The 18,907-nt window shown below is 38.2% G+C and overlaps 1 protein-coding gene across 1 annotated transcript in view; it reads left to right on the forward strand.

Moving 5' to 3' along the window:
• The window catches only part of LOC113239903 (AMP deaminase 2-like), a 33,376-nt gene extending 15,990 nt beyond the window's left edge, over positions 1-17,386 (forward strand). Inside the window, exons 5-14 of the mRNA XM_026477064.1 lie at positions 160-398; positions 2,029-2,160; positions 3,301-3,464; positions 8,989-9,112; positions 10,988-11,154; positions 12,375-12,495; positions 13,800-13,973; positions 14,120-14,230; positions 15,730-15,867; positions 17,099-17,386. Coding sequence (XP_026332849.1) covers positions 160-398; positions 2,029-2,160; positions 3,301-3,464; positions 8,989-9,112; positions 10,988-11,154; positions 12,375-12,495; positions 13,800-13,973; positions 14,120-14,230; positions 15,730-15,867; positions 17,099-17,149 — 1,421 coding nt within the window. The 3' untranslated portion in view covers positions 17,150-17,386. The remainder of the gene's footprint in view (positions 1-159; positions 399-2,028; positions 2,161-3,300; positions 3,465-8,988; positions 9,113-10,987; positions 11,155-12,374; positions 12,496-13,799; positions 13,974-14,119; positions 14,231-15,729; positions 15,868-17,098) is intronic.
• The last annotated feature ends 1,521 nt before the right edge of the window (positions 17,387-18,907 follow it).

Here is an 18,907-nt window from a genome sequence, read left to right on the forward strand (position 1 = left end):
CCGGATCGAAGGAATTTTTTCTGAGTGTTCGATCTTTGTATTAATAATTATAACAAACTAGTGGAGTAATTTCACAAAAAAGAACTGAATATCAATTCAATAAAAATTTAATTAGTAATGATAATATTTTCTACATTTCACTTTACACGCAGGTTTTAGTGGTGGGGAGGAATTTGGTATTGTCTCTTTCTGTCTTCAGAAAAGTGGACACCCACATCCACGCCGCATCTTCCATGAACCAGAAGCATTTGCTGCGTTTCATCAAACGAACTCTTCGGACGTATCCAGAGGAAGTTGTGACATTAGTGAACGGGCAACCCAAGACGCTCCGATCCGTCTTCGAGGATATGCAACTTGACGCTTACGATCTGAACGTTGATATTTTGGACGTTCATGCTGTAAGTTGTTTTATTCGTATATGTGTTGTGGAGAACCACATTTAATTACGCCGCATTTAGAACCGCATTACGCTGAGAGAGGCCGCGAAGTCAGACTATACAGAATAGCAGTTCTTCTTGTATACCCAACAAAGGGCTAAGTTCCACAAAATATAGAAAGTATTATATATAATTATTTTTTGTGAAATTACTCCACTAGTTTGTTATAATTATTAATACAAAGATCGAACACTCAGAAAAACACTCAGAAAAAATTCCTTCGATCCAGTCGGATTCGAACCGACGTCTTCTCGCATACCGTGGCAGACGCTATACCAACTAAGCCACGGAACGAACCAACGGACCTCACGAATTTTTCTGTGTGCTTGCGTCACAAAACTTGGTCTTTCAACGACTTTTTAGTCGTAGCGCCATCAATGAGAAATCTATGACAGATTTATCACCCAGTTAGTACCTTTACAGCTACCAGTCCTGGCGAGAGATGTCGCTATTCACTGTATTAATTAAATTGTTATTGAATTGATATTACGTAGTAAATAATTACAAAGTATATTATTTATTCAGTGGTTTAGTCACATGTTACCTTACCTAATTGCTGTCGCAAAGGGTGTTGTTGTCGTTTGTTGAAAAACTCCAACCATATTTGTTCATCAACCATGTTTGTTGTTGTGTCCTCACTTTGAGTTAATGTTACGACTCTACGTTTGCTTTTTCTTTTATCTGATCTAAATAACTTCGTCTCGAACTTGCTCCGCCTGTGTCTCGTTACTGTCGTGACGACGCTCAAATATCTTTCTTTTCAGTTAAGCTTCTCTTTCCACTGAGTAAGCATCATTAATTCCTAAATATGTTATTGCCGAATTTAGGACAGTAACATTGTTCAATTATCTGATTTTGTTTAGACGCACAGCCAAAACAATATTGTGACGATCAAATCATCAGAATGGAACAGCGGAAGAGCTCGGAAACATTCCTCTTCTTTTAAAGTCAGGAAATCCTTATGGATACCCTCCGCTCGGGGGAAGCGAAGGGTTATGTCGGACTCCTACCGACTAAAACCTGACGGTGTTCAATTTCCTCACCATGTGCCGGAGTCACGGGGACTGTTACGCATTCTTCCGCGACTCCGACGGATATTGGTCCGTCAGGGCGCTGAATCCCATCTCGCTTTTCGGGAAGAGTTCTTGTCTCCCCGTCAGCAGAGGCAGACGAGTGACCGACTCCCCTAAGTCTGCGGCTCATGGACCCATGTCACGGGGGCTTTCGCCACCCGTTACCCACCTACGTCGGCAACTGCAGAGCCATAGTTTTCCTTCTGCGACCAACTCTCCAACGGCAGATCGGGTCGGGGCTGTATCTTCCCTTTCCGTTCGTCGAAGTCTAAGACTGCGCTCCAGAAGCTTTTGCTCCCAACCACTGAACGTACAATAGCCGGGAGAGAAAGATAACTCCCGACTACGGCGACAAGGACACGCTGCTCAGCCCTTGCGGGGCACTTTTCTGGCAAGTCGACACAACTACTTCCCAAAGCAATCGTGTCCCGAGAGCACCTGTGTGCTGCGAAATCGGGGAAGATTCCTGCCCTATACCGTGGAACAAAATAGAGGTTAACAAAAAAGTCTACTTTCAGGACCGCAACACGTTTCAAAGGTTCGATAAGTTCAACGCGAAATACAACCCCGTTGGCGAGAGCAGGTTGAGAGAGGTTTTCCTCAAAACTGACAACTATATGAACGGGAAATATTTCGCAAAAATAATAAAGGTAAGCCGAGTATAACAACCTCCACACTCAAGTTTGAAAATATAAGTAGTATTTTTTAAACAATTAAGCTTGTCCTAAGTCCAATAGCAGTTGTGGTTTGTGGTTTTCCACTAAGAAGAGTTTGGTGATTTTTCACACAGACAGTACAGAGGGTATACACTCGTACTCAGTCCGATTTCCGCCACATGATGCGAATAAAACCTCATACTTCAGACAATGTCTTTTGATTTCGTTGAGTATTATTTATTTGACATTAAAATACCGGCACGCTATGATTGCCGTTTTGACGTTTGTTCGCTCTACAAAATTCCTTATTAATTCATAACTGCGTTGAAGGAGCGAATTGCTGTACATTGTTGGCAATATACGACACAACTCGGCATTTGTTTTTGTTATTCGAATACCTAAATACTATACGATATACATTTTTCCAATGGCTTTTTCCCTGTCGCTGGACCCAAGCAAAATGAAAAGCAAAAATAAATTAGGGCTGAGGTAGTATAGACTCCTAACGCGAGGTATTTGAACGCGAGCCTAGATGGCGCACCTCGTGTCCCGCAGTCTGCGCGTTTAAAATGAACATGATTAAAATAAGAACAGGCGGAGAAAATCTGACACAGATTCGACGTTGACAAGCGCTCGACTGACGGGGTAGCGGGCGGCGCGGCGTGTCTTTAAACCTACACTGCAGGGGCTTTAGTTGAAAACCAAAGTTTAGCAGGTTCTCTGTAGTATTTAAAGAGCAATATCGCTGTATAAAAATTATGTGCAAATTAGATATTTTATTAAATATTTCGTTTGGAACTTTTATTTTATCCTGTTTTCGGGATTTCATATGATCGAGTAAAATGCATCATATTGTGTAACAAAAGGAGATTCTTTAGATAATATCATTAGGTGTATTGTATTTTTTTACTCGACTGCGGAAGAACTATAAAAATAATAAAAATAGTGAGGAGAATATTGTTTTTTTATCTTTTTAGTTAAATATTTTAGCAGCCGGATTTTTTTTAAATTTTTAAACTTGTTTGTAGGTTATTGAACAGTAAATGCCTGAACCATATCATTTAGCAAAACAGTTTTTCCCGCTTTTCCTCCGTTGAGTCGCCTTAAGAGTAATAACGATCAATTATAAAACAGGAGGTGATAAGCGACTTGGAAGACAACAAGTATACATACATAGAGCCGCGAATCTCCATTTACTGCAAGAACAAAGAGGAGTGGAGCAAACTGGCAACGTGGGCTGTGAGACACAAGGTCTACTCCAACCATGTGCGGTGGGTTGTACAGGTGCCGCGCTTGTAGTACGTGTTAACAATGAATATCAATTCTACTATAGTGCAGCCGTGATGCAGTTTAAGGGGGAACATAACCTTTTCATAAACAATCTTATTTCAATGTAAGCTTAAAGTAAGCTTGTTATAGTATTACTTACATTCGTACCATGACAAACCTGTCAACCAAGTAATGCATTATTGCTAAAGTGATTGAAAGACCGAATGATTTCCCAACATTGTCTATTCCTTACTAAAAATAGGAAAGAAATAACGCTATGTGAACTATATAATGCCATCTCTTTCTTTTTAGATATTCCGAATCGTCTTATCGTAGTAAGTTCAAGTACTTAATGTTATTTACGTTCAGAGAATTTTAATTATTAAAAAAGAAAATTATGTAATAATAAAATCTATTGAAATTATGTTGTTTCCGCATTTTCGCGAAAAAAATTAATAAGACAAGCTGAGTCTTGATAGTCACGTTGTGAATTCGGAATTATAGTCTAGTGGCAACTGTTAGTGTCGCCAAGGAGCATATAGATGTCGCTGTCATAATATTACGAAATAAACATCGCGTATATTTATTTAGCGAGAAATGATTTCCTATGTACTATGTGAGGTGCACTATAAGTTTCAGGAATGAATAAGAAAAAAATACTGTGAATGGTCAGAAATTAATTTATTATTTCTCAAAATATTCACATTTAGCGTTAATGCACTTTTTCACATGAATGAACCAATTTTGAAAACATTTATGCCACTCCTCCGTGACTATCTCTGAAACATATGTTTTATACTCTTCGACAGCCTCTTCAGGTGATGAAAAACGTTGACCGCGTAACTGGTTCTTAATTTTTGAAAATAAATAAAAGTCAGCAGGTGCCAGGTCGGGACTGTACGCGGGATGGCTCATAAGGCCAACGTTGTTCACCTTCAAAAATTCATTTACCTGTCTGGCCGTGTGAAAACTGGCATTATCGTGGTGCAAGATGATACGGGGTTTACGGAGTTTGTCAATAACTTCCGGCAAACAAATGGTCGTGTACCAATCTCTTCACGGTACAACGATTCTCCAAAGCAACAGTAGCCACGTGTCCAGTTTTGTTAAAAAAAGAAGCAATCATCCGCTTAGAGTCATTTTGCACGCGCGCCACTTTAGTTGGTTTCGGCTCATCTCGAAAGACCCATACGCTCGCTTGCTGCTTAGTTTTGGGATTGTAACTATAAATCCATGTTTTGTCACCTGTTACTACGTCTCACACCAAATTTGAATTTTCGCCCTTTCGTTGAATCTGGTAAGCATGGCATTGCACCAAGTGACGCGATCCGTTTTTTGAGCTTCAGTCAAATTGTGTGGGATTCACCAAGAGCACAGCTTTTTCACACCCAAATATTTATGTAGTATTGATTGTATTTCACTCATGCCTATGCCTAAAATGCCCGAATCTCATGGTATGTCACATGCCTGTCTGTTTTGATCATACGACGCACAGCATCGATGTTTTTGTTGTTCACAGCGGTGGACTGTCACTGAGATTCACACGACCGCGTTTGAATTCTGCAAACGAGCTATAAATAGTCGTCTTGCATGGTGCTTCATCACCAAAAGTTTGAAGCCGAGCGTAGCTCCGCTGAGCTGTTACATTACACGTAAAGTCGTAGAAAATCATACTACGAAAATTTTCACGAGTTAAATCCATGGTGATGTAGACAACCAGTTTCTAAAATGACGCCACAATGTAAAAACAAGTGACGATCAGATGAAACAAACTGTATTCTACAGCCAAAGAGTTCCATTTTAATAATAATAATAACGCACACACTCAACATAGCCCCGCACTAGGGAAACCCTGTGTCGCGGGTGCCATGGACACATACATAGACAAACACAAATTACACCCAAACTCACGAGAGAAATAAATGTAGGCCATACAAATATTTCTCCCGGCCCGGGAATCGAACCTAGGACCTCTGCGTGGCAGTCCGGCATGGTAACCGTTCGGCCACGGAGGCAGTTTCAAATGTTTAAGTGTTCAAATGTTGTAATTACTTTTTAAATATTGTTTATGTAAGTGGCCAGTTCCAGAAACTTACAGTGCGCCCTATGTATTAAATAAAAAATAAACAAAACATTGAATAGATTTATGTAAATAAATAAGTAAAAATTAACTTTTAATATTTACAAATCAATATCTAGACAATAAATTCGAAAATAATATTGTTTCCACTGCATCCGTGTGATTATTTTAAGATTGCTAACTTTAATATTAAAGCCGCGTTATAGTACAAACTGAATGAATGTATAGTCACCAAGCTCTCAATAAAACATCATAGTTTTAACATTATAATAAGCTTACTTTAAGCGCGTTATGGTACGAAAAGTCATTGTAAGGTCAAAGTAATATTGTTTTAAGAGGTTGTAGTAGGCCCCAAGGTCCAATAACCTTACTAGTCCAAAACTAAACGTTCGTTTCTTAAATTGATTCTACCGAAAAATACCCGACACCTAGTACCTACACATCTAAGGGCTACAGTGCTACCCACAGAATAATAAATACAGTAGAAGTGAAAGTGACCTTGAAGAAACCTTGGAAATTGTAGAAAAATGCTTATTTTGCTACGTTGAAGTTAAAAATGATAGTTGCACCTGTAATAATATCAATGGTGGTATTTCATATCATCGTTAAGTCTTATGTTATAAATTTTCTGTTCATCGTAATCATTTTTTTTGCTACAAGAAACGAAAGTAAACCTAATGCTGCTGCATTAAGGTCGCGTCTTTTTTGGAGAACTAAGTACACTTCTCGAAATCGTCGTCGTTCAGCTATCAACGGCTAGATGGCAGCATGTTAATTGAAATTTCAATACAAAATCAACACGTCTCGTCGTAAATAGCAATAATAGGTATTACTGGTATTGAACTGTCATCGATATGCCAACAGGTAAAGTGTAAATTATATTCATAACCCAGAATTACTGCCTCCGTGGCTGAACGGTTACCATGCCGGACTGCCACGCAGAGGTCCCAGGTTCGATTCCCGGGCCGGGAGAAATATTTGTATGGCCTACAATTATTTCTCTCGTGAGTTTGGGTGTAATTTGTGGTTGTCTATGTGTGTGTCCATGGCACCCGCGACACAAGGCTTCCCTAGTGCGGGGCTATGTTGAGTGTGTGCGTTATTTAAAAAAAAAAGAAAAAAAAAGAAAACAATTTGTTACTTTTTTTTAAATTAGACGACCAATCATTATAAACACTTCATAGTGTTTAAAATTTCAACAGCTGATTTTGATTGCCTCTCCCGATCGGAAACTGCGTCTCTTCCGAGTCGAGGCGCATAATTTCATTCGCATTCAATTTCCCAATTCACAAGTGGACGATCGGAAACTTTGACATTTCAAATCGGAACAATAGCTGATGCAACTCACAAATTAGATAGATATAGGGGAGCGTGGGGGAATGGGAGCCTACTAAGGAAAACTGACAATAAAAGTCATAATTTAGGTAATTTAAATTTGTATTAGTTATGAACGTACGCTTCACATATCTGGGTACTAGATAATCACAGAAAAAATGTGAAATTAAAATAAAATATTTGGTTAAAAAAGAAAAAACTAAAACATGTCATTCGCTCTCATTACCCCACAGTTCGTGAAATGGGAGCCGGTAAGAATCCCGTATGTCAAATGGGAGCCATTATATATAATCAGTCTGAAAAAAAATTAAAGTAATAAAATATATATATAAGTTAAAAAGTAATGAAAATAAACAAGAAAGTATTAAAGGAATATCCAGTGAATATTGCAATGGGTTAAGGAGAGCCAAATAGCTCTCCTTACCCGCGTAACATCGAATTGAAAAAGGAATAAAACAGTAAAAACATTTCTGTTTTTATTGTGATTTCAAGCATAACTTCTAAAATTTGATAGATATGGTGACATCGCTAGTGTAAATACAATGTAGTATCTATGCATTTTAATGCCTACCTGGGATGATGAAATTTAGCAAATTTTATAAGTGCGTAGCGAAAAACACACAACCCTCTCATACGACTAAACGCGGGGTTCTACGGGGGCGCCCACGGGACTCGAATCTTGTCGAACGTTAACGAAGATATAGGAGTGCCGTTTGCACAAATACGAGCATTGGGAAAGTCCAGTTTAACACCGCTCTCATTACCCGCGGGCTCCCAATACCCCACGTTCCCCTAGTAGGAATCAGGTTCATCTTCTCGCTCGGAAACCCATCTCATTTCGACACTTGGATGGGTTACCCGATTCGAATTAAAATCAGCCTGCAGGTAGTAATCAAGACTTAACGCACTCCCATTTTTTTTCTTCCGTGATGATCTAGTGACTCGGCTCCCGTCGATATTAATAATAGCAACGAAGAACACTCGTTTGGAATTCTACAACAACAGAAAATCCGTCAAAGGAGTTTATAGCCTAGTTCCAAAGCTATCTAATCACTCCCTTGAGTTCCCATTGGGGTAGGCAGAGGCGATCTTGACAAACATCTCTTGCTTCACTTACATTCATAAATTTTTCATACAAGCCTTCCAATTCTTCTCACTACGCACTCTAGTAACAAATAGCGAAGTTATCCGTACCCTTCCTTTGAATTCAAATTCAAATTCAAATTCAAAATAATCTTTATTTCATAGGTAAGCATTATTACACTTGAAATCGTCACAATGGTTAAACTCTACCGCTCATTCGTAAGGCAGATTCCCCTGAGAAGAATGAGCAAGAAACTCTAGGGGTTGCTCTTTGTAAATAACATTTACAATATTTTTTTATTTGAAACATCAGATTGAGACTACCTCCATGAGCTAAACGGGTTACCACCACGGATTTTTGTCATCCAAGTACGCAGAAGTTGTATAATAACCTTTAGTATAAAGTTTTTGTTTCACTATAGTTTTAAACCTCGTGAAAGGCAAATTTTGTATATCAACCGGAATCTTGTTATAGAAGCGTATACATTGCCCCTTAAATGATTGTTTGACTTTGTGAAGACGACTATCAAGAAAAGCTAGTTTATTTTTATTCCTCGTATTAATGTTATGTCTGTCACTATTTTTCATAAAGAAATTACTATTCCTTTTAACATAAATTATATTTTCATAAATGTATTGTGAGGCTAGTGTAAGAATGTTAATTTCCTTAAACTTATCTCTCATTTGTTACAAAACAATAAATTTACTAAGAATAAAATTAAGTTTTTGTTATAATATCTGATACTTTTTAGACAAATCTATTTATCTGTAGTAAGGTAGCAAGTGCCCTGCACCCGCTCCTGCCTACTCGTATTTACGCTTTCTTTTGTTACCGCACAGTTATCATCGCTTAGAGCGCTGTAGAGGTATTTCAATATTTTTATTTTTGTGCGAAAGTAAATTGTTAAAAGTCACGGAACAAAAGTTGTTGTTTATGATGTTAGTAATACAGTCTTGCCAGGTATTAAGGATTCAAAAGATAGAAGTCAAAAGTGATCTAAAGTCAAAAGTGAGTGAGTGAAGTCAAATATGAGAAAACTTGTTCCTTTTTGCAGCGACATCTACCGCATTACAAACTTACTTAAGAGCTTTCAAGAGTTTTTGGATAATCTCTTCGAACCTCTCTTCGAGGTCACTCTCCATCCGGCCTCGGACATTGAACTCCATAAGTTCCTCATGGTAAAGGAAAATACTTAGTAATTTCATACATTATAAGCTGTGGTAGCCTAACGGTTTGCTCTACCGCCTTTCAAGCACAGGTGGTGGGTTCGAATTCAGACACGCACGCACCTATGATTTTTTTTATGATACTAAATGACGGGACGAATAAGTCGAGAGACACGCCTATCGTTATATATATATTGCAGTGCCACTCAGAGCTTTAAATCGCAAAGATCTGAGACATAAGTTGACAAGTCTCATGTGTCTGCAATTTCACCAGCACCCTTGCCCTTCAAAACCGGAACGCAATACTGCCTTTCGAGAGCTTTAACCCGGCTAACTGACAAAATATGTTTTGAGATATCATAAAAAACCATAACCCAGTTTTAGAACTTTGAAATTGTTTAATAGCATTAAACAATTGCATGCATCGTTAGGGTAAGTTCCGATAAAACGGACATTTGACCATTTGTCAGTTAGTCGCATTTTAGTTAGTGGACGGCAGAATAATGGTCACATTACCGCTTGGTGGCAAAAATAGGTAAGGTGGCAGGTCTTCCCTGGACCAACTCTTTCACGAGGGACTCTACTGCTACTAAACTACTAAACTTTCTCAGAACTTATGTGCAAAATGTAATTTAAAATTTACCATAAGCTTGTCGGTGAAGGAATAGTACATTATTGCAGAGGCCGGGAAGTAAGGGATAGCTGGACAAGTACGAGTTACCCTTGTATTAATACGAGTCAAGCAATCCCCGTTCCCGCCGAGGCATGTATAGAATTTTTGTCAAAACAATATGAGGAAATAATAAAATAGTAAAAGAAGAGGAAGATATATAGTGGAAAAAGTAAAAAAAAATTTTGTTAATATCTAAAGTAATGTTTGACGTGTGAGTGTGTGTGTTGAATATGTGACTTTCCAGGCCATTGACTTACAATTATATGGACGTCGGGTCCGCGCTAAAAAGTGTCCGAACTTATAGGGCGTTAAAATCGTATACAGAGCGTCATTCACGCTTTAGTCTTCGTTTGTTCGACTGACAGCGAAGCAAGCAAAATTAGACAGTACTGTGATGACATTACAATTTAAATTCAACGTTTTAGCTTTTTCATATTCCTTTACATGTCACTACGTGTAAATAGGTTGACTTGGGACATTTTTTTCGTGGTTTTTGTATTAGACCCGTCGTCCATTTATTTGTAAGTCAATGTTCCAGGCACATTAAAAGTAATCGGCTGAAGTTCTGATGATGTGTTTGAATGTGTGTCTATTACTGTATTTTCGTTCGCTCTTCTCACTTGCACTCATTTTCGCGACCAAAATACAAAAAGGACGAAAAAGCAAAAGGATACCAAAACACTATATTTTAAATGATGTCGCCATTTTCTTTTTTTTAAGTAAGCGATACAGGTAGGTATTTTTAATTGTCGCAATTACGAACATTGGGCAGTTGGTTGTATGAGTTTTTCTTTTATCTGTTTATATAGTTCATTATTAGTACGTAAATTTAAAAGTTCAGAGAAGAGGACATAGATTTTCATATTTACTTTGCAGGCCTTGGCCGGAAAGAAGTCGCATGGTCCATAAATGACAAACCTTCTGTGTTCGTTTTTTTGATAGTAATGCAAACATTTCCGTGCATGTTTGAGGAAAATGTTATGATAAAACCTACACGTCGAAGAAGGTTCACGATCCTCGGAAAACGTAAAGTTCCCAACCCTCGCCTGTGAGGAGACTCGTGCCCAGCAGTGGGACTTTTGAGTGTTAATGATAAATTTCATATATTTGATGCAAAGATAATAATAAGGCATAATAACTATATACCAATGTTGTAACAATGATCGGAGAGGAAGAGCGTGTATTTTAATAAATATAGATAATTTTCTGCCCAGCACGTGATAGGTTTCGACAGCGTGGACGACGAGTCGAAGCCGGAGAACCCAAACCTGAACGAAAACATGAAGACCCCCGAACAGTGGGTGCATGAAGAAAATCCGCCTTACAACTACTATCTCTACTACATGTTTGCTAACATGGTGCAGCTTAACAATCTGCGCAAGTGAGTAACTTATGAATGCTGCCGCCGTTAGTAAAGTTTAAAGGGCGCTTGTGACAAAAACTCAAAGCCAAGAAAATATTGTGTCAAGATAATAAATTTAAAAAATATCTACCTACTTTTTTTTCTTGCTGTAACTTCATACCTTACCCACGTAGGAAAAAACAAAAATAGGTAGTGATCGGTATTTTTGACTGATCACGGAGGTATACGAGATACAAATTTAAAAAGTCACATGCGCCCTTTCAACTAACCGCGGCAGAATATTAAAACTACATGTCACCATGATCAGTAACTTTGTCAGTTGTCGATTGCAAGGGGCAATGTTCTTCTTCTGTTCTAATCTTGTCCAGCTCAAAAAGGCATGATTTGATTTCGTTAATTTTATGCTTCGTGCCCTTTGTTATAACAATAACAGGTACGTACGTACCTACATAAAAAAAATGCTTTTATCACATTTATACCTCCTATAATGAACACTAAGCCAATTTAATTGTTAGTAATTTTCTATTTCTAATATAAACAGTCTCATTTTTAACCGATTCAAAATAGGAGAAGGAGAACCTTCTCGACTCGAGTTCGAGTTGTATTTGTTTTTAATATATGTTACGCGATAATTCCGGCGAACTATAAATCTGGACGAGCTAAAATTTGTCAACAGATTCTGATGATTCTTTTTTCGTTGGAAAGAGGGTTTTTTCAATATTGGTCCCATTTAAATTGGAAGAAAATATTCCACCTTCAAGGGTGGCTACTAGGGGATGAATCCGGTATCGCGCACTTTTCGGTAACCGATTTCAATATAATATAATTTTGAGATCGTTTTTTTAGTACTCTGTACTGAAATTATATTTACTAATATAATGCTCTCCGAATTTCGTGAAAAAAAAAAACAATATTCGGAAAAAGAACAAATTTTGTGCAAAAAAATAAGGAAACGAAAAACAAAATAAAACCAGAGATCACCAGAAAATTAAGTTAACATGGTGTTGACCGGAGGTATCGACATGGAAGTCGTAAAAATAATTCGAAACACATGAAACAAAATTGTGAAATTTTATAACTTTCCTATCTATGCGTAAAAAAACTTACTGACTAATTTCCCGAGAATCATTAAACCTCTCTCCAAAAGTCGTCTTTTCTAGATGTGACCTTATTACATCAAGGCCAAGAGAGCCAGCTATAACACAGTTTTGAGCTAAAGCAGGGTAATGGTTTTCCAGGGAACAAGGTTTGAACACGTTCGTGCTGCGGCCGCACTGCGGCGAGGCAGGCCCAATGTGTCATTTGAACGGAGGTTTTTTGCTTGCCGAAAATATTTCTCACGGCCTCATGTTACGAAAGGTACTTTTGAAAACTTATCTTGCCAATCATTAGGGACCATTCTTAAGTAACTTAACACGTTTAAGAGTGAAAGATACGCAGGACGGGTGCGGATTTAATTACGTGTATTTATATATGGACTATCCGCGTCCGACCCGCACCCACTCTCTGTGTGTCACGCTTTAGGAAGAAGGTTTACAAGATGTGACATAGTGTGATAAGAAAGGATGCAATTTTACGCTTCTTGGAGTCATATTTGTCGCGATAAACAGTAGAGCTCCTTGTAAAAGAGTTCGTCCAGAGAAGTACTGTCACCTTACCTATTTCTGCCGCCAAGCATATGAGCATTATTGCATTCCGGTTTTGGAGAGTGAGGGTGCTGGTGAAATTGCTTGACTTGGTAACTTACGTTTCACAGTGACTTGCGCAGTGGCAGTGCCCCTCACATCTTTGCGACTTAAAACTCTGAGTGTCACTGCAACTGCTCACCATCAGGCGCACAACTTGTTCATCCCGTCATTTTGTATAATAAAGAAGCTAAAAATAGCCCTTATTTTTTTTTTTGGTGAAAATATGTTCAAGAGTGTACGCATGTGAAGTCATCTCTACTTCTAAAAAGGGCGACGTGAAAGGAGAGGGTCAAAAACGCTTTACATCCTTGCCATGCTTCATATAAGAATTTATAAGTATAAAGTTGATGTAGGTACCTCAAATAATTAGTTTAGCTAGGCGATAAGTAGCTTCCGTCTTAAGTAGCGGAAGCGAGCTGGAAGAGGACATCAGTAATTTTATTAACGAGCGCAAGGATGCATGCAGTCATTTCAGAAATAAAGACGAAATGTCATTTAATTTGTTTGAAAACTATTCTGCCATATCATTACTGTGACAACAGCGCTCCGATCGGCCAGCTCGAGTTCGAAACAATTGACGGGTGTCGTCAACTGTTTCACTTCAAATCGATCAGTTAACTTGAGCTTTGCTATAACGGACGGAAATTGAAAAATTACCTATACATACTTATTATTTAAATATCGATGATATGTGATTCCCTTTGTTTTGTAATTACATGTTTTGCTGCTTTTCTCGCACCACTGAATGGAACAGCCTCCCATTGTTAGAGATTTACAATAAATATAGATTTTTTGAAAAGTTGATATTTAAAAGTGATATAAGGCCCATTTGCCTGATGAGTTGCCAGGGATGGAAGGCCAGATATAACCAGAAATAATTTTCTGGTTATATACTCGATGTACCAGAATAAAAATAAATCATTCGCATTCCCTTAAAAATTTATAAAATAATAAAAATAGTCTTCGTTTTCTCAGGTGCCAGTGCTCCAGTATATGTATTTTTTAGCCCAGATATACATAGCGATGTCGCCTTTGAGCAACAATTCTCTTTTCCTGCGTTACCACCGCAATCCGTGCCCCGAGTTCTTCGCGCGAGGGCTCAGGGTCACGCTCAGCACTGACGATCCTTTGCAGTTCCACTATACAAAGGTAAATGATATCGTTATTCCTTTTGCTCAAAAATCTGCGGTCCAGTTTCGGTATGACCATTTGATGGCTACGATCATAAATAACGATGCGAAGGTTAGTTTTGATTTACTTTCCTCGTTTGATGCTTTGTGTTTACTTGATTTCAGGAGCCTCTGATGGAAGAATACAGCATAGCTGCTCAAGCGTGGAGAATGAGTTCGTGCGACATGTGTGAGCTGGCACGCAACTCGGTTCTCATGTCAGGATTTCCTTATGAGGTATTTTTTTAGTGTACTATTTTAGTTGATGTCTCATAGATCGCTGTGCCACTTTGTTGCTTTAAACACAGCAGCTGTTGCAATTACAGGCACATGGGACTTGTCAACTTATGTCCCAGAATGGTGCCCCTCAGTTCTTTGCGATTTAAAGCTCTGAGTGGCGCTGCAACTGTTGTGGATAGGCAACAGCTGCAACTGTTGTGGAACTTACCATCACGCGCATGACTTGTTCGTCCCGTTACTTGAGAATATAAAACAAAAAAAGCTGTACTGTAACAATTGCTGCCAAATAATAATAATAATAAGTATTTATTTCGGAATCTTGTCCATGTGGAGCTGCATCCAATGCTGTTGGGGACATTGGGGAGTCCCACCGGTCTATGAACACACTCGGGAGTCCGTTGGTACTACCCCGTAGGCGCAACGTCTTCTCATTATAACATAGAAGTCATCCGCGCGCGTCTCCGCAAACATCTCCGAAGCACTGCAACATTACAACAGCGCCAACAGAAGCCTGAATGCGTTATTATATTGGACCCGCAGGTGTAGAATGATTGGCAGTATGCTTTGAAAAGCGAAATTTTAGCGAAACTGGTTTTGAAAGGGTTGTAACCCTAACAAGCCGTGACCAGGTTCACGACAGTAAAACAGAAAATTTCAGGTCCACAAATTTATTTAAAATCGGTTAAAGAGAACAAAGGTAACAAGAAGTAAGGCCCAAAAGGGCCGAGATGTACTGAATTACAGATATGTATTCATAGGTACATGATAAGGCTTTAGGGGCTATAAACTTATTAAAATTGACACATGATTTAGATTACTAGTGATTATAAAATTAGTAAAGGAATCAAAATTAGACGCGATTGAATTTTAACCAGCTCCGTAGGCTGTCGCCATCGAGCAGGGAGTGAAGCTGGAACGAAACAAAATCAGAATGCGAAGTAAAAGAGCTATGGAACAATTCAAAATTTAAAAAATACGAGTGGCCAGGAACCAGTGAAAGGCGATAAAAAGGAGGGATTGCGATGTTAGGAGGTCACACCGTCACAGTTTTATACACCTTGCAAACTTTCGGGCCAGCAAGTTACAGCGGACAGCCAGCGACCAGTGTTCCCTCTCTATGTCCAGGTTGTTCTTTAAATTGTCAGTAACCCAAGTATTTAAAAGCCACCCGACACCAAGGTGTAATACAAAATAAGTAACTCGACTAAATTACAAGACGCATGCGAACGAAGCTTCATGCTTGGCATTGTGTTTTAATTTTTGATCGAATATTACTTATTTGACAATAATGTCGAGAACAACAGTAGACTCCTAGAGTTCGTGCTCCTCTCCAAACTACTCTTTGCCATTTTTTAACTCTGAAGTGTTTTGGTATCCTTGGACCTAATTATTATATTGAAGTACTTTTTCTTACTTCTTGTAATTGTTATTTGAACATTTATTGTAATTTCTCTTCAGTGTCTGATACTAAATGTTGTCAGAATGTCGTTTTTCAGATGAAGCAGTTCTGGTTGGGGGCGGAATGTATGCGCGACGGACCTCAAGGCAACGATATTACGCGAACTAACGTGCCAGATGTAAGGCTTTCCTTCCGCCACGAAACTTTGCTCGACGAGCTGGACAATCTCTTTAAGGTAACATTTTTTCATTCATCTTTGCTAATACATGTCCATACTCAATGCTTTGCTGGTTTATACACTGACGTTTTGTCGTGAGAGTTAGGTATGGCCACCGAGTATATAACCAGAAATAGAGACGAAATGTCATATAATTTGTTTGAAAACTATTCTGCCATATCATTACTGTGACAACAGCGCTCCGATCGGCCAGCCCGAGTTCGAAACAATTGACGGGTGTCGTCAATTGTTTCACTTCAACACGACCAGTTAACTTGAGCTTTGCTGTAATAGACGAAAATTACAAAATTACATATTTAATTACCGATAAAATGTGTTTTGTAATTAGATGCTTTGCTATTTTTCCCACACCACCGAATAGAACAGCACGGCATTGTAAGAGATATCATCTTTATTACAATAAATAAAGAATATTTTTTGGAATATACGGAGACCTACACACAGGTTAGTAGTTGGCCTGTCTATATTTCAGTGCAAGCGAGAGTTGATATTTATAAAAGCTGTATCGCTAATGTGTTACCAGGAATATATGGCCCTTATTTCGTCTCTATTTCTGGTTATATACTCGATGGGTATGGCAGAAGAAGCAATAGAGCTTTTGTGAAGGGTTCGTCCATGGAAGTACTGCCACCTTACCTATTTCTGCCGCCAAGCAGTAATGTCAGCATTACTGTGTTCCGGTTTTGAAGGGCACAGGCACATGGGACTTGCCAACTTACGTCTCAGGGTGACAGGCGCAGTGGCAGTGCCCCTGAGATCTTTGCAATTTAAAGGAAGCATGCATTGCATTTTCAAGGAAGTCTGTCACCAAGCATTAATGTGAGCATTACTGCGTTCTGGTGCGACTTATCAGTGGTTTCGACAGCGGCTAGTTACCACGCTCCCGACGGAGTCGAGTCGACAAATGGTTTTTGTCCGTGTTCGGGAGTTGTCATTAGGAGGTCGGGTCTGAACGTTCGGGCATTGCGTCTGACGAAGAGTTGCTACTGCTTATGCCGCCATACTAAGTATTCGGTTCTGGAGGCTAAAGGGATCCGAAGTACGGTGCGCCGCTGGCCGATCATGGGGAATTGGGGACCCATGTAGCTAGGGAAAGCCACCCGTGAAAGTTTGCCCCGACACCCAACGAAAAATCCCGGAGTGCTTCATTTTGCCGGTTAGGGACTGGTAGGGAGAACCTTTGAAAGGAAGATTGGTGTAATAATTAAAATTTCTGAATCTTTTATAGGTTAAAACACGCATGCATGCAACCAGCTCCACGTTCGCTGCCTCGCGTTAATGTTAGACACCTATCCAAGAAGTAACCATAGTCAAAAGATTTTTATTAAATATGGGAAGTGATGTATTGTCGCTCACATTTATTACTTAGACACGCTCAAATCGAAATATTTAAAAGTAACTTTTAATAATTGAAGAATACAGAATACTTCTAAAACAAAATACATAAAAGTTAAAATAGTTTGTTTTTTCTTGAATTAAAAAAATTACCGAATGAAACCAATAAACTAAAATTTTCGTTAAGAAAAACTAAATACCAAGTATAAAAAAAATCACATTGTGAATAATCAACCACACAGTGCGAAATTCAGAAATCAAACGGAAAAAGGCTGTATTTATTTATGACGTCATACTTTGGTGAAGGATCATTTTGTTAAAAAGTAACAACACTAACTTTCCTTTTGGTGTTAAAACATAGAATAACGAATTACATATTCATTCTCGTTATATTCATTGCAACAAAAATTAAACAATCAAAAAAGCGCTTTAAGATCACTGCATCGTTTTGGAAGCTACGATCTCACAAAGAAGACTTCAAATATGGGCTTTCTTCTTCAAGTTTCAACCTCTCGGTCCGCCATATTGATTTCGTATGGGGAACAAACATTCCTATAAAGGTGGGTTCATGAAGTTCATGCACAAACTATGCTCTGGGCATCTGCAATTGCTCCATTACTGGACATGTTAGGCAAAGTTGCATGCTCCGCGAGGGAAGCAAAACATTTTAGCAGGGTCGAAGTGCGAGTATGGAGCACTCGGTCTTCTTGTAATGATGCGCGTAACATCTCCATTTGAGCGGTTACAGATGCGCGAAGCAGAGTTGGTGCACGAATCTAATGGATACCCACCTTTACATTACCTGGTTTTGTAGCAGGAATATTTTTTCCTCTCCCAGTAATGGCAATGTATCTTGTTTATGTACGGGTAATTTGAAAAATTAATTGCAGACCCATTTGTACTTATCTTCACAAATATCCCATTAAAAATCACAGTTAGGTAGCTGTTAAATTGATTAAAAACACATGAGTAATTATTAACTATTTAATAATAATTTCTAAAAACAATGTACATATTTACAATTTACTATGTATTAATTTGACGACACATTTGTACATAATGTAAACAATAAATATATGCGTAATTATTGTTGTGTTTTTTATTTCTACACTAAAACCCATAATATGTGGTCCATCTGTTAAGTTCTGGTACCTTAATTATAGTACTGGTGTTTTTGTGTTCGGGGCTTTTGAAAGCTAGATTGAATAAGTTTTTTTTTTCGATAAATATGTACTATTGTCCTTTTAAAACCAGCTGAGATCGTATCTACGCGTACATACATATATTTTTGTTTTTTAAAACAATTAGCTTGTTGAAGAAGGAGGAGTAAAATGACATTTGACAGTTGGCAGTTTTCATAAAAAATTTTAATGTATATTGTTATTGTCGACAGTTTTATCGATAAATTGTGAAAGAAGGTAAAAATTTCTAATGATTACTAATAGCGTTATTGTCTTATTCTTATTTTGACAGTTGATCTACTTGTATCCAAATGAATTTTCAAATTCATATACCTTTTTGTAAGAACCGGCGGATTAGATTATCTATATTAAAAATAAAAATAAGAAAATGCATCATTATTATTATGTATTATTGAATTAAAACGACAAATATTAGTTGATAGACTTAGAATTGGAGAGGATATAGGTTATATTATGCTGTATCCAATGGAGAAATAAACATTTTTGACGTAACTTATGCC

The sequence above is a fragment of the Hyposmocoma kahamanoa genome, unplaced genomic scaffold (genome assembly GCF_003589595.1).
Source record: "Hyposmocoma kahamanoa isolate Upper Pololo Valley unplaced genomic scaffold, ASM358959v1 117, whole genome shotgun sequence".
In the NCBI taxonomy this organism is placed as follows: Eukaryota; Metazoa; Arthropoda; class Insecta; order Lepidoptera; family Cosmopterigidae; genus Hyposmocoma; species Hyposmocoma kahamanoa.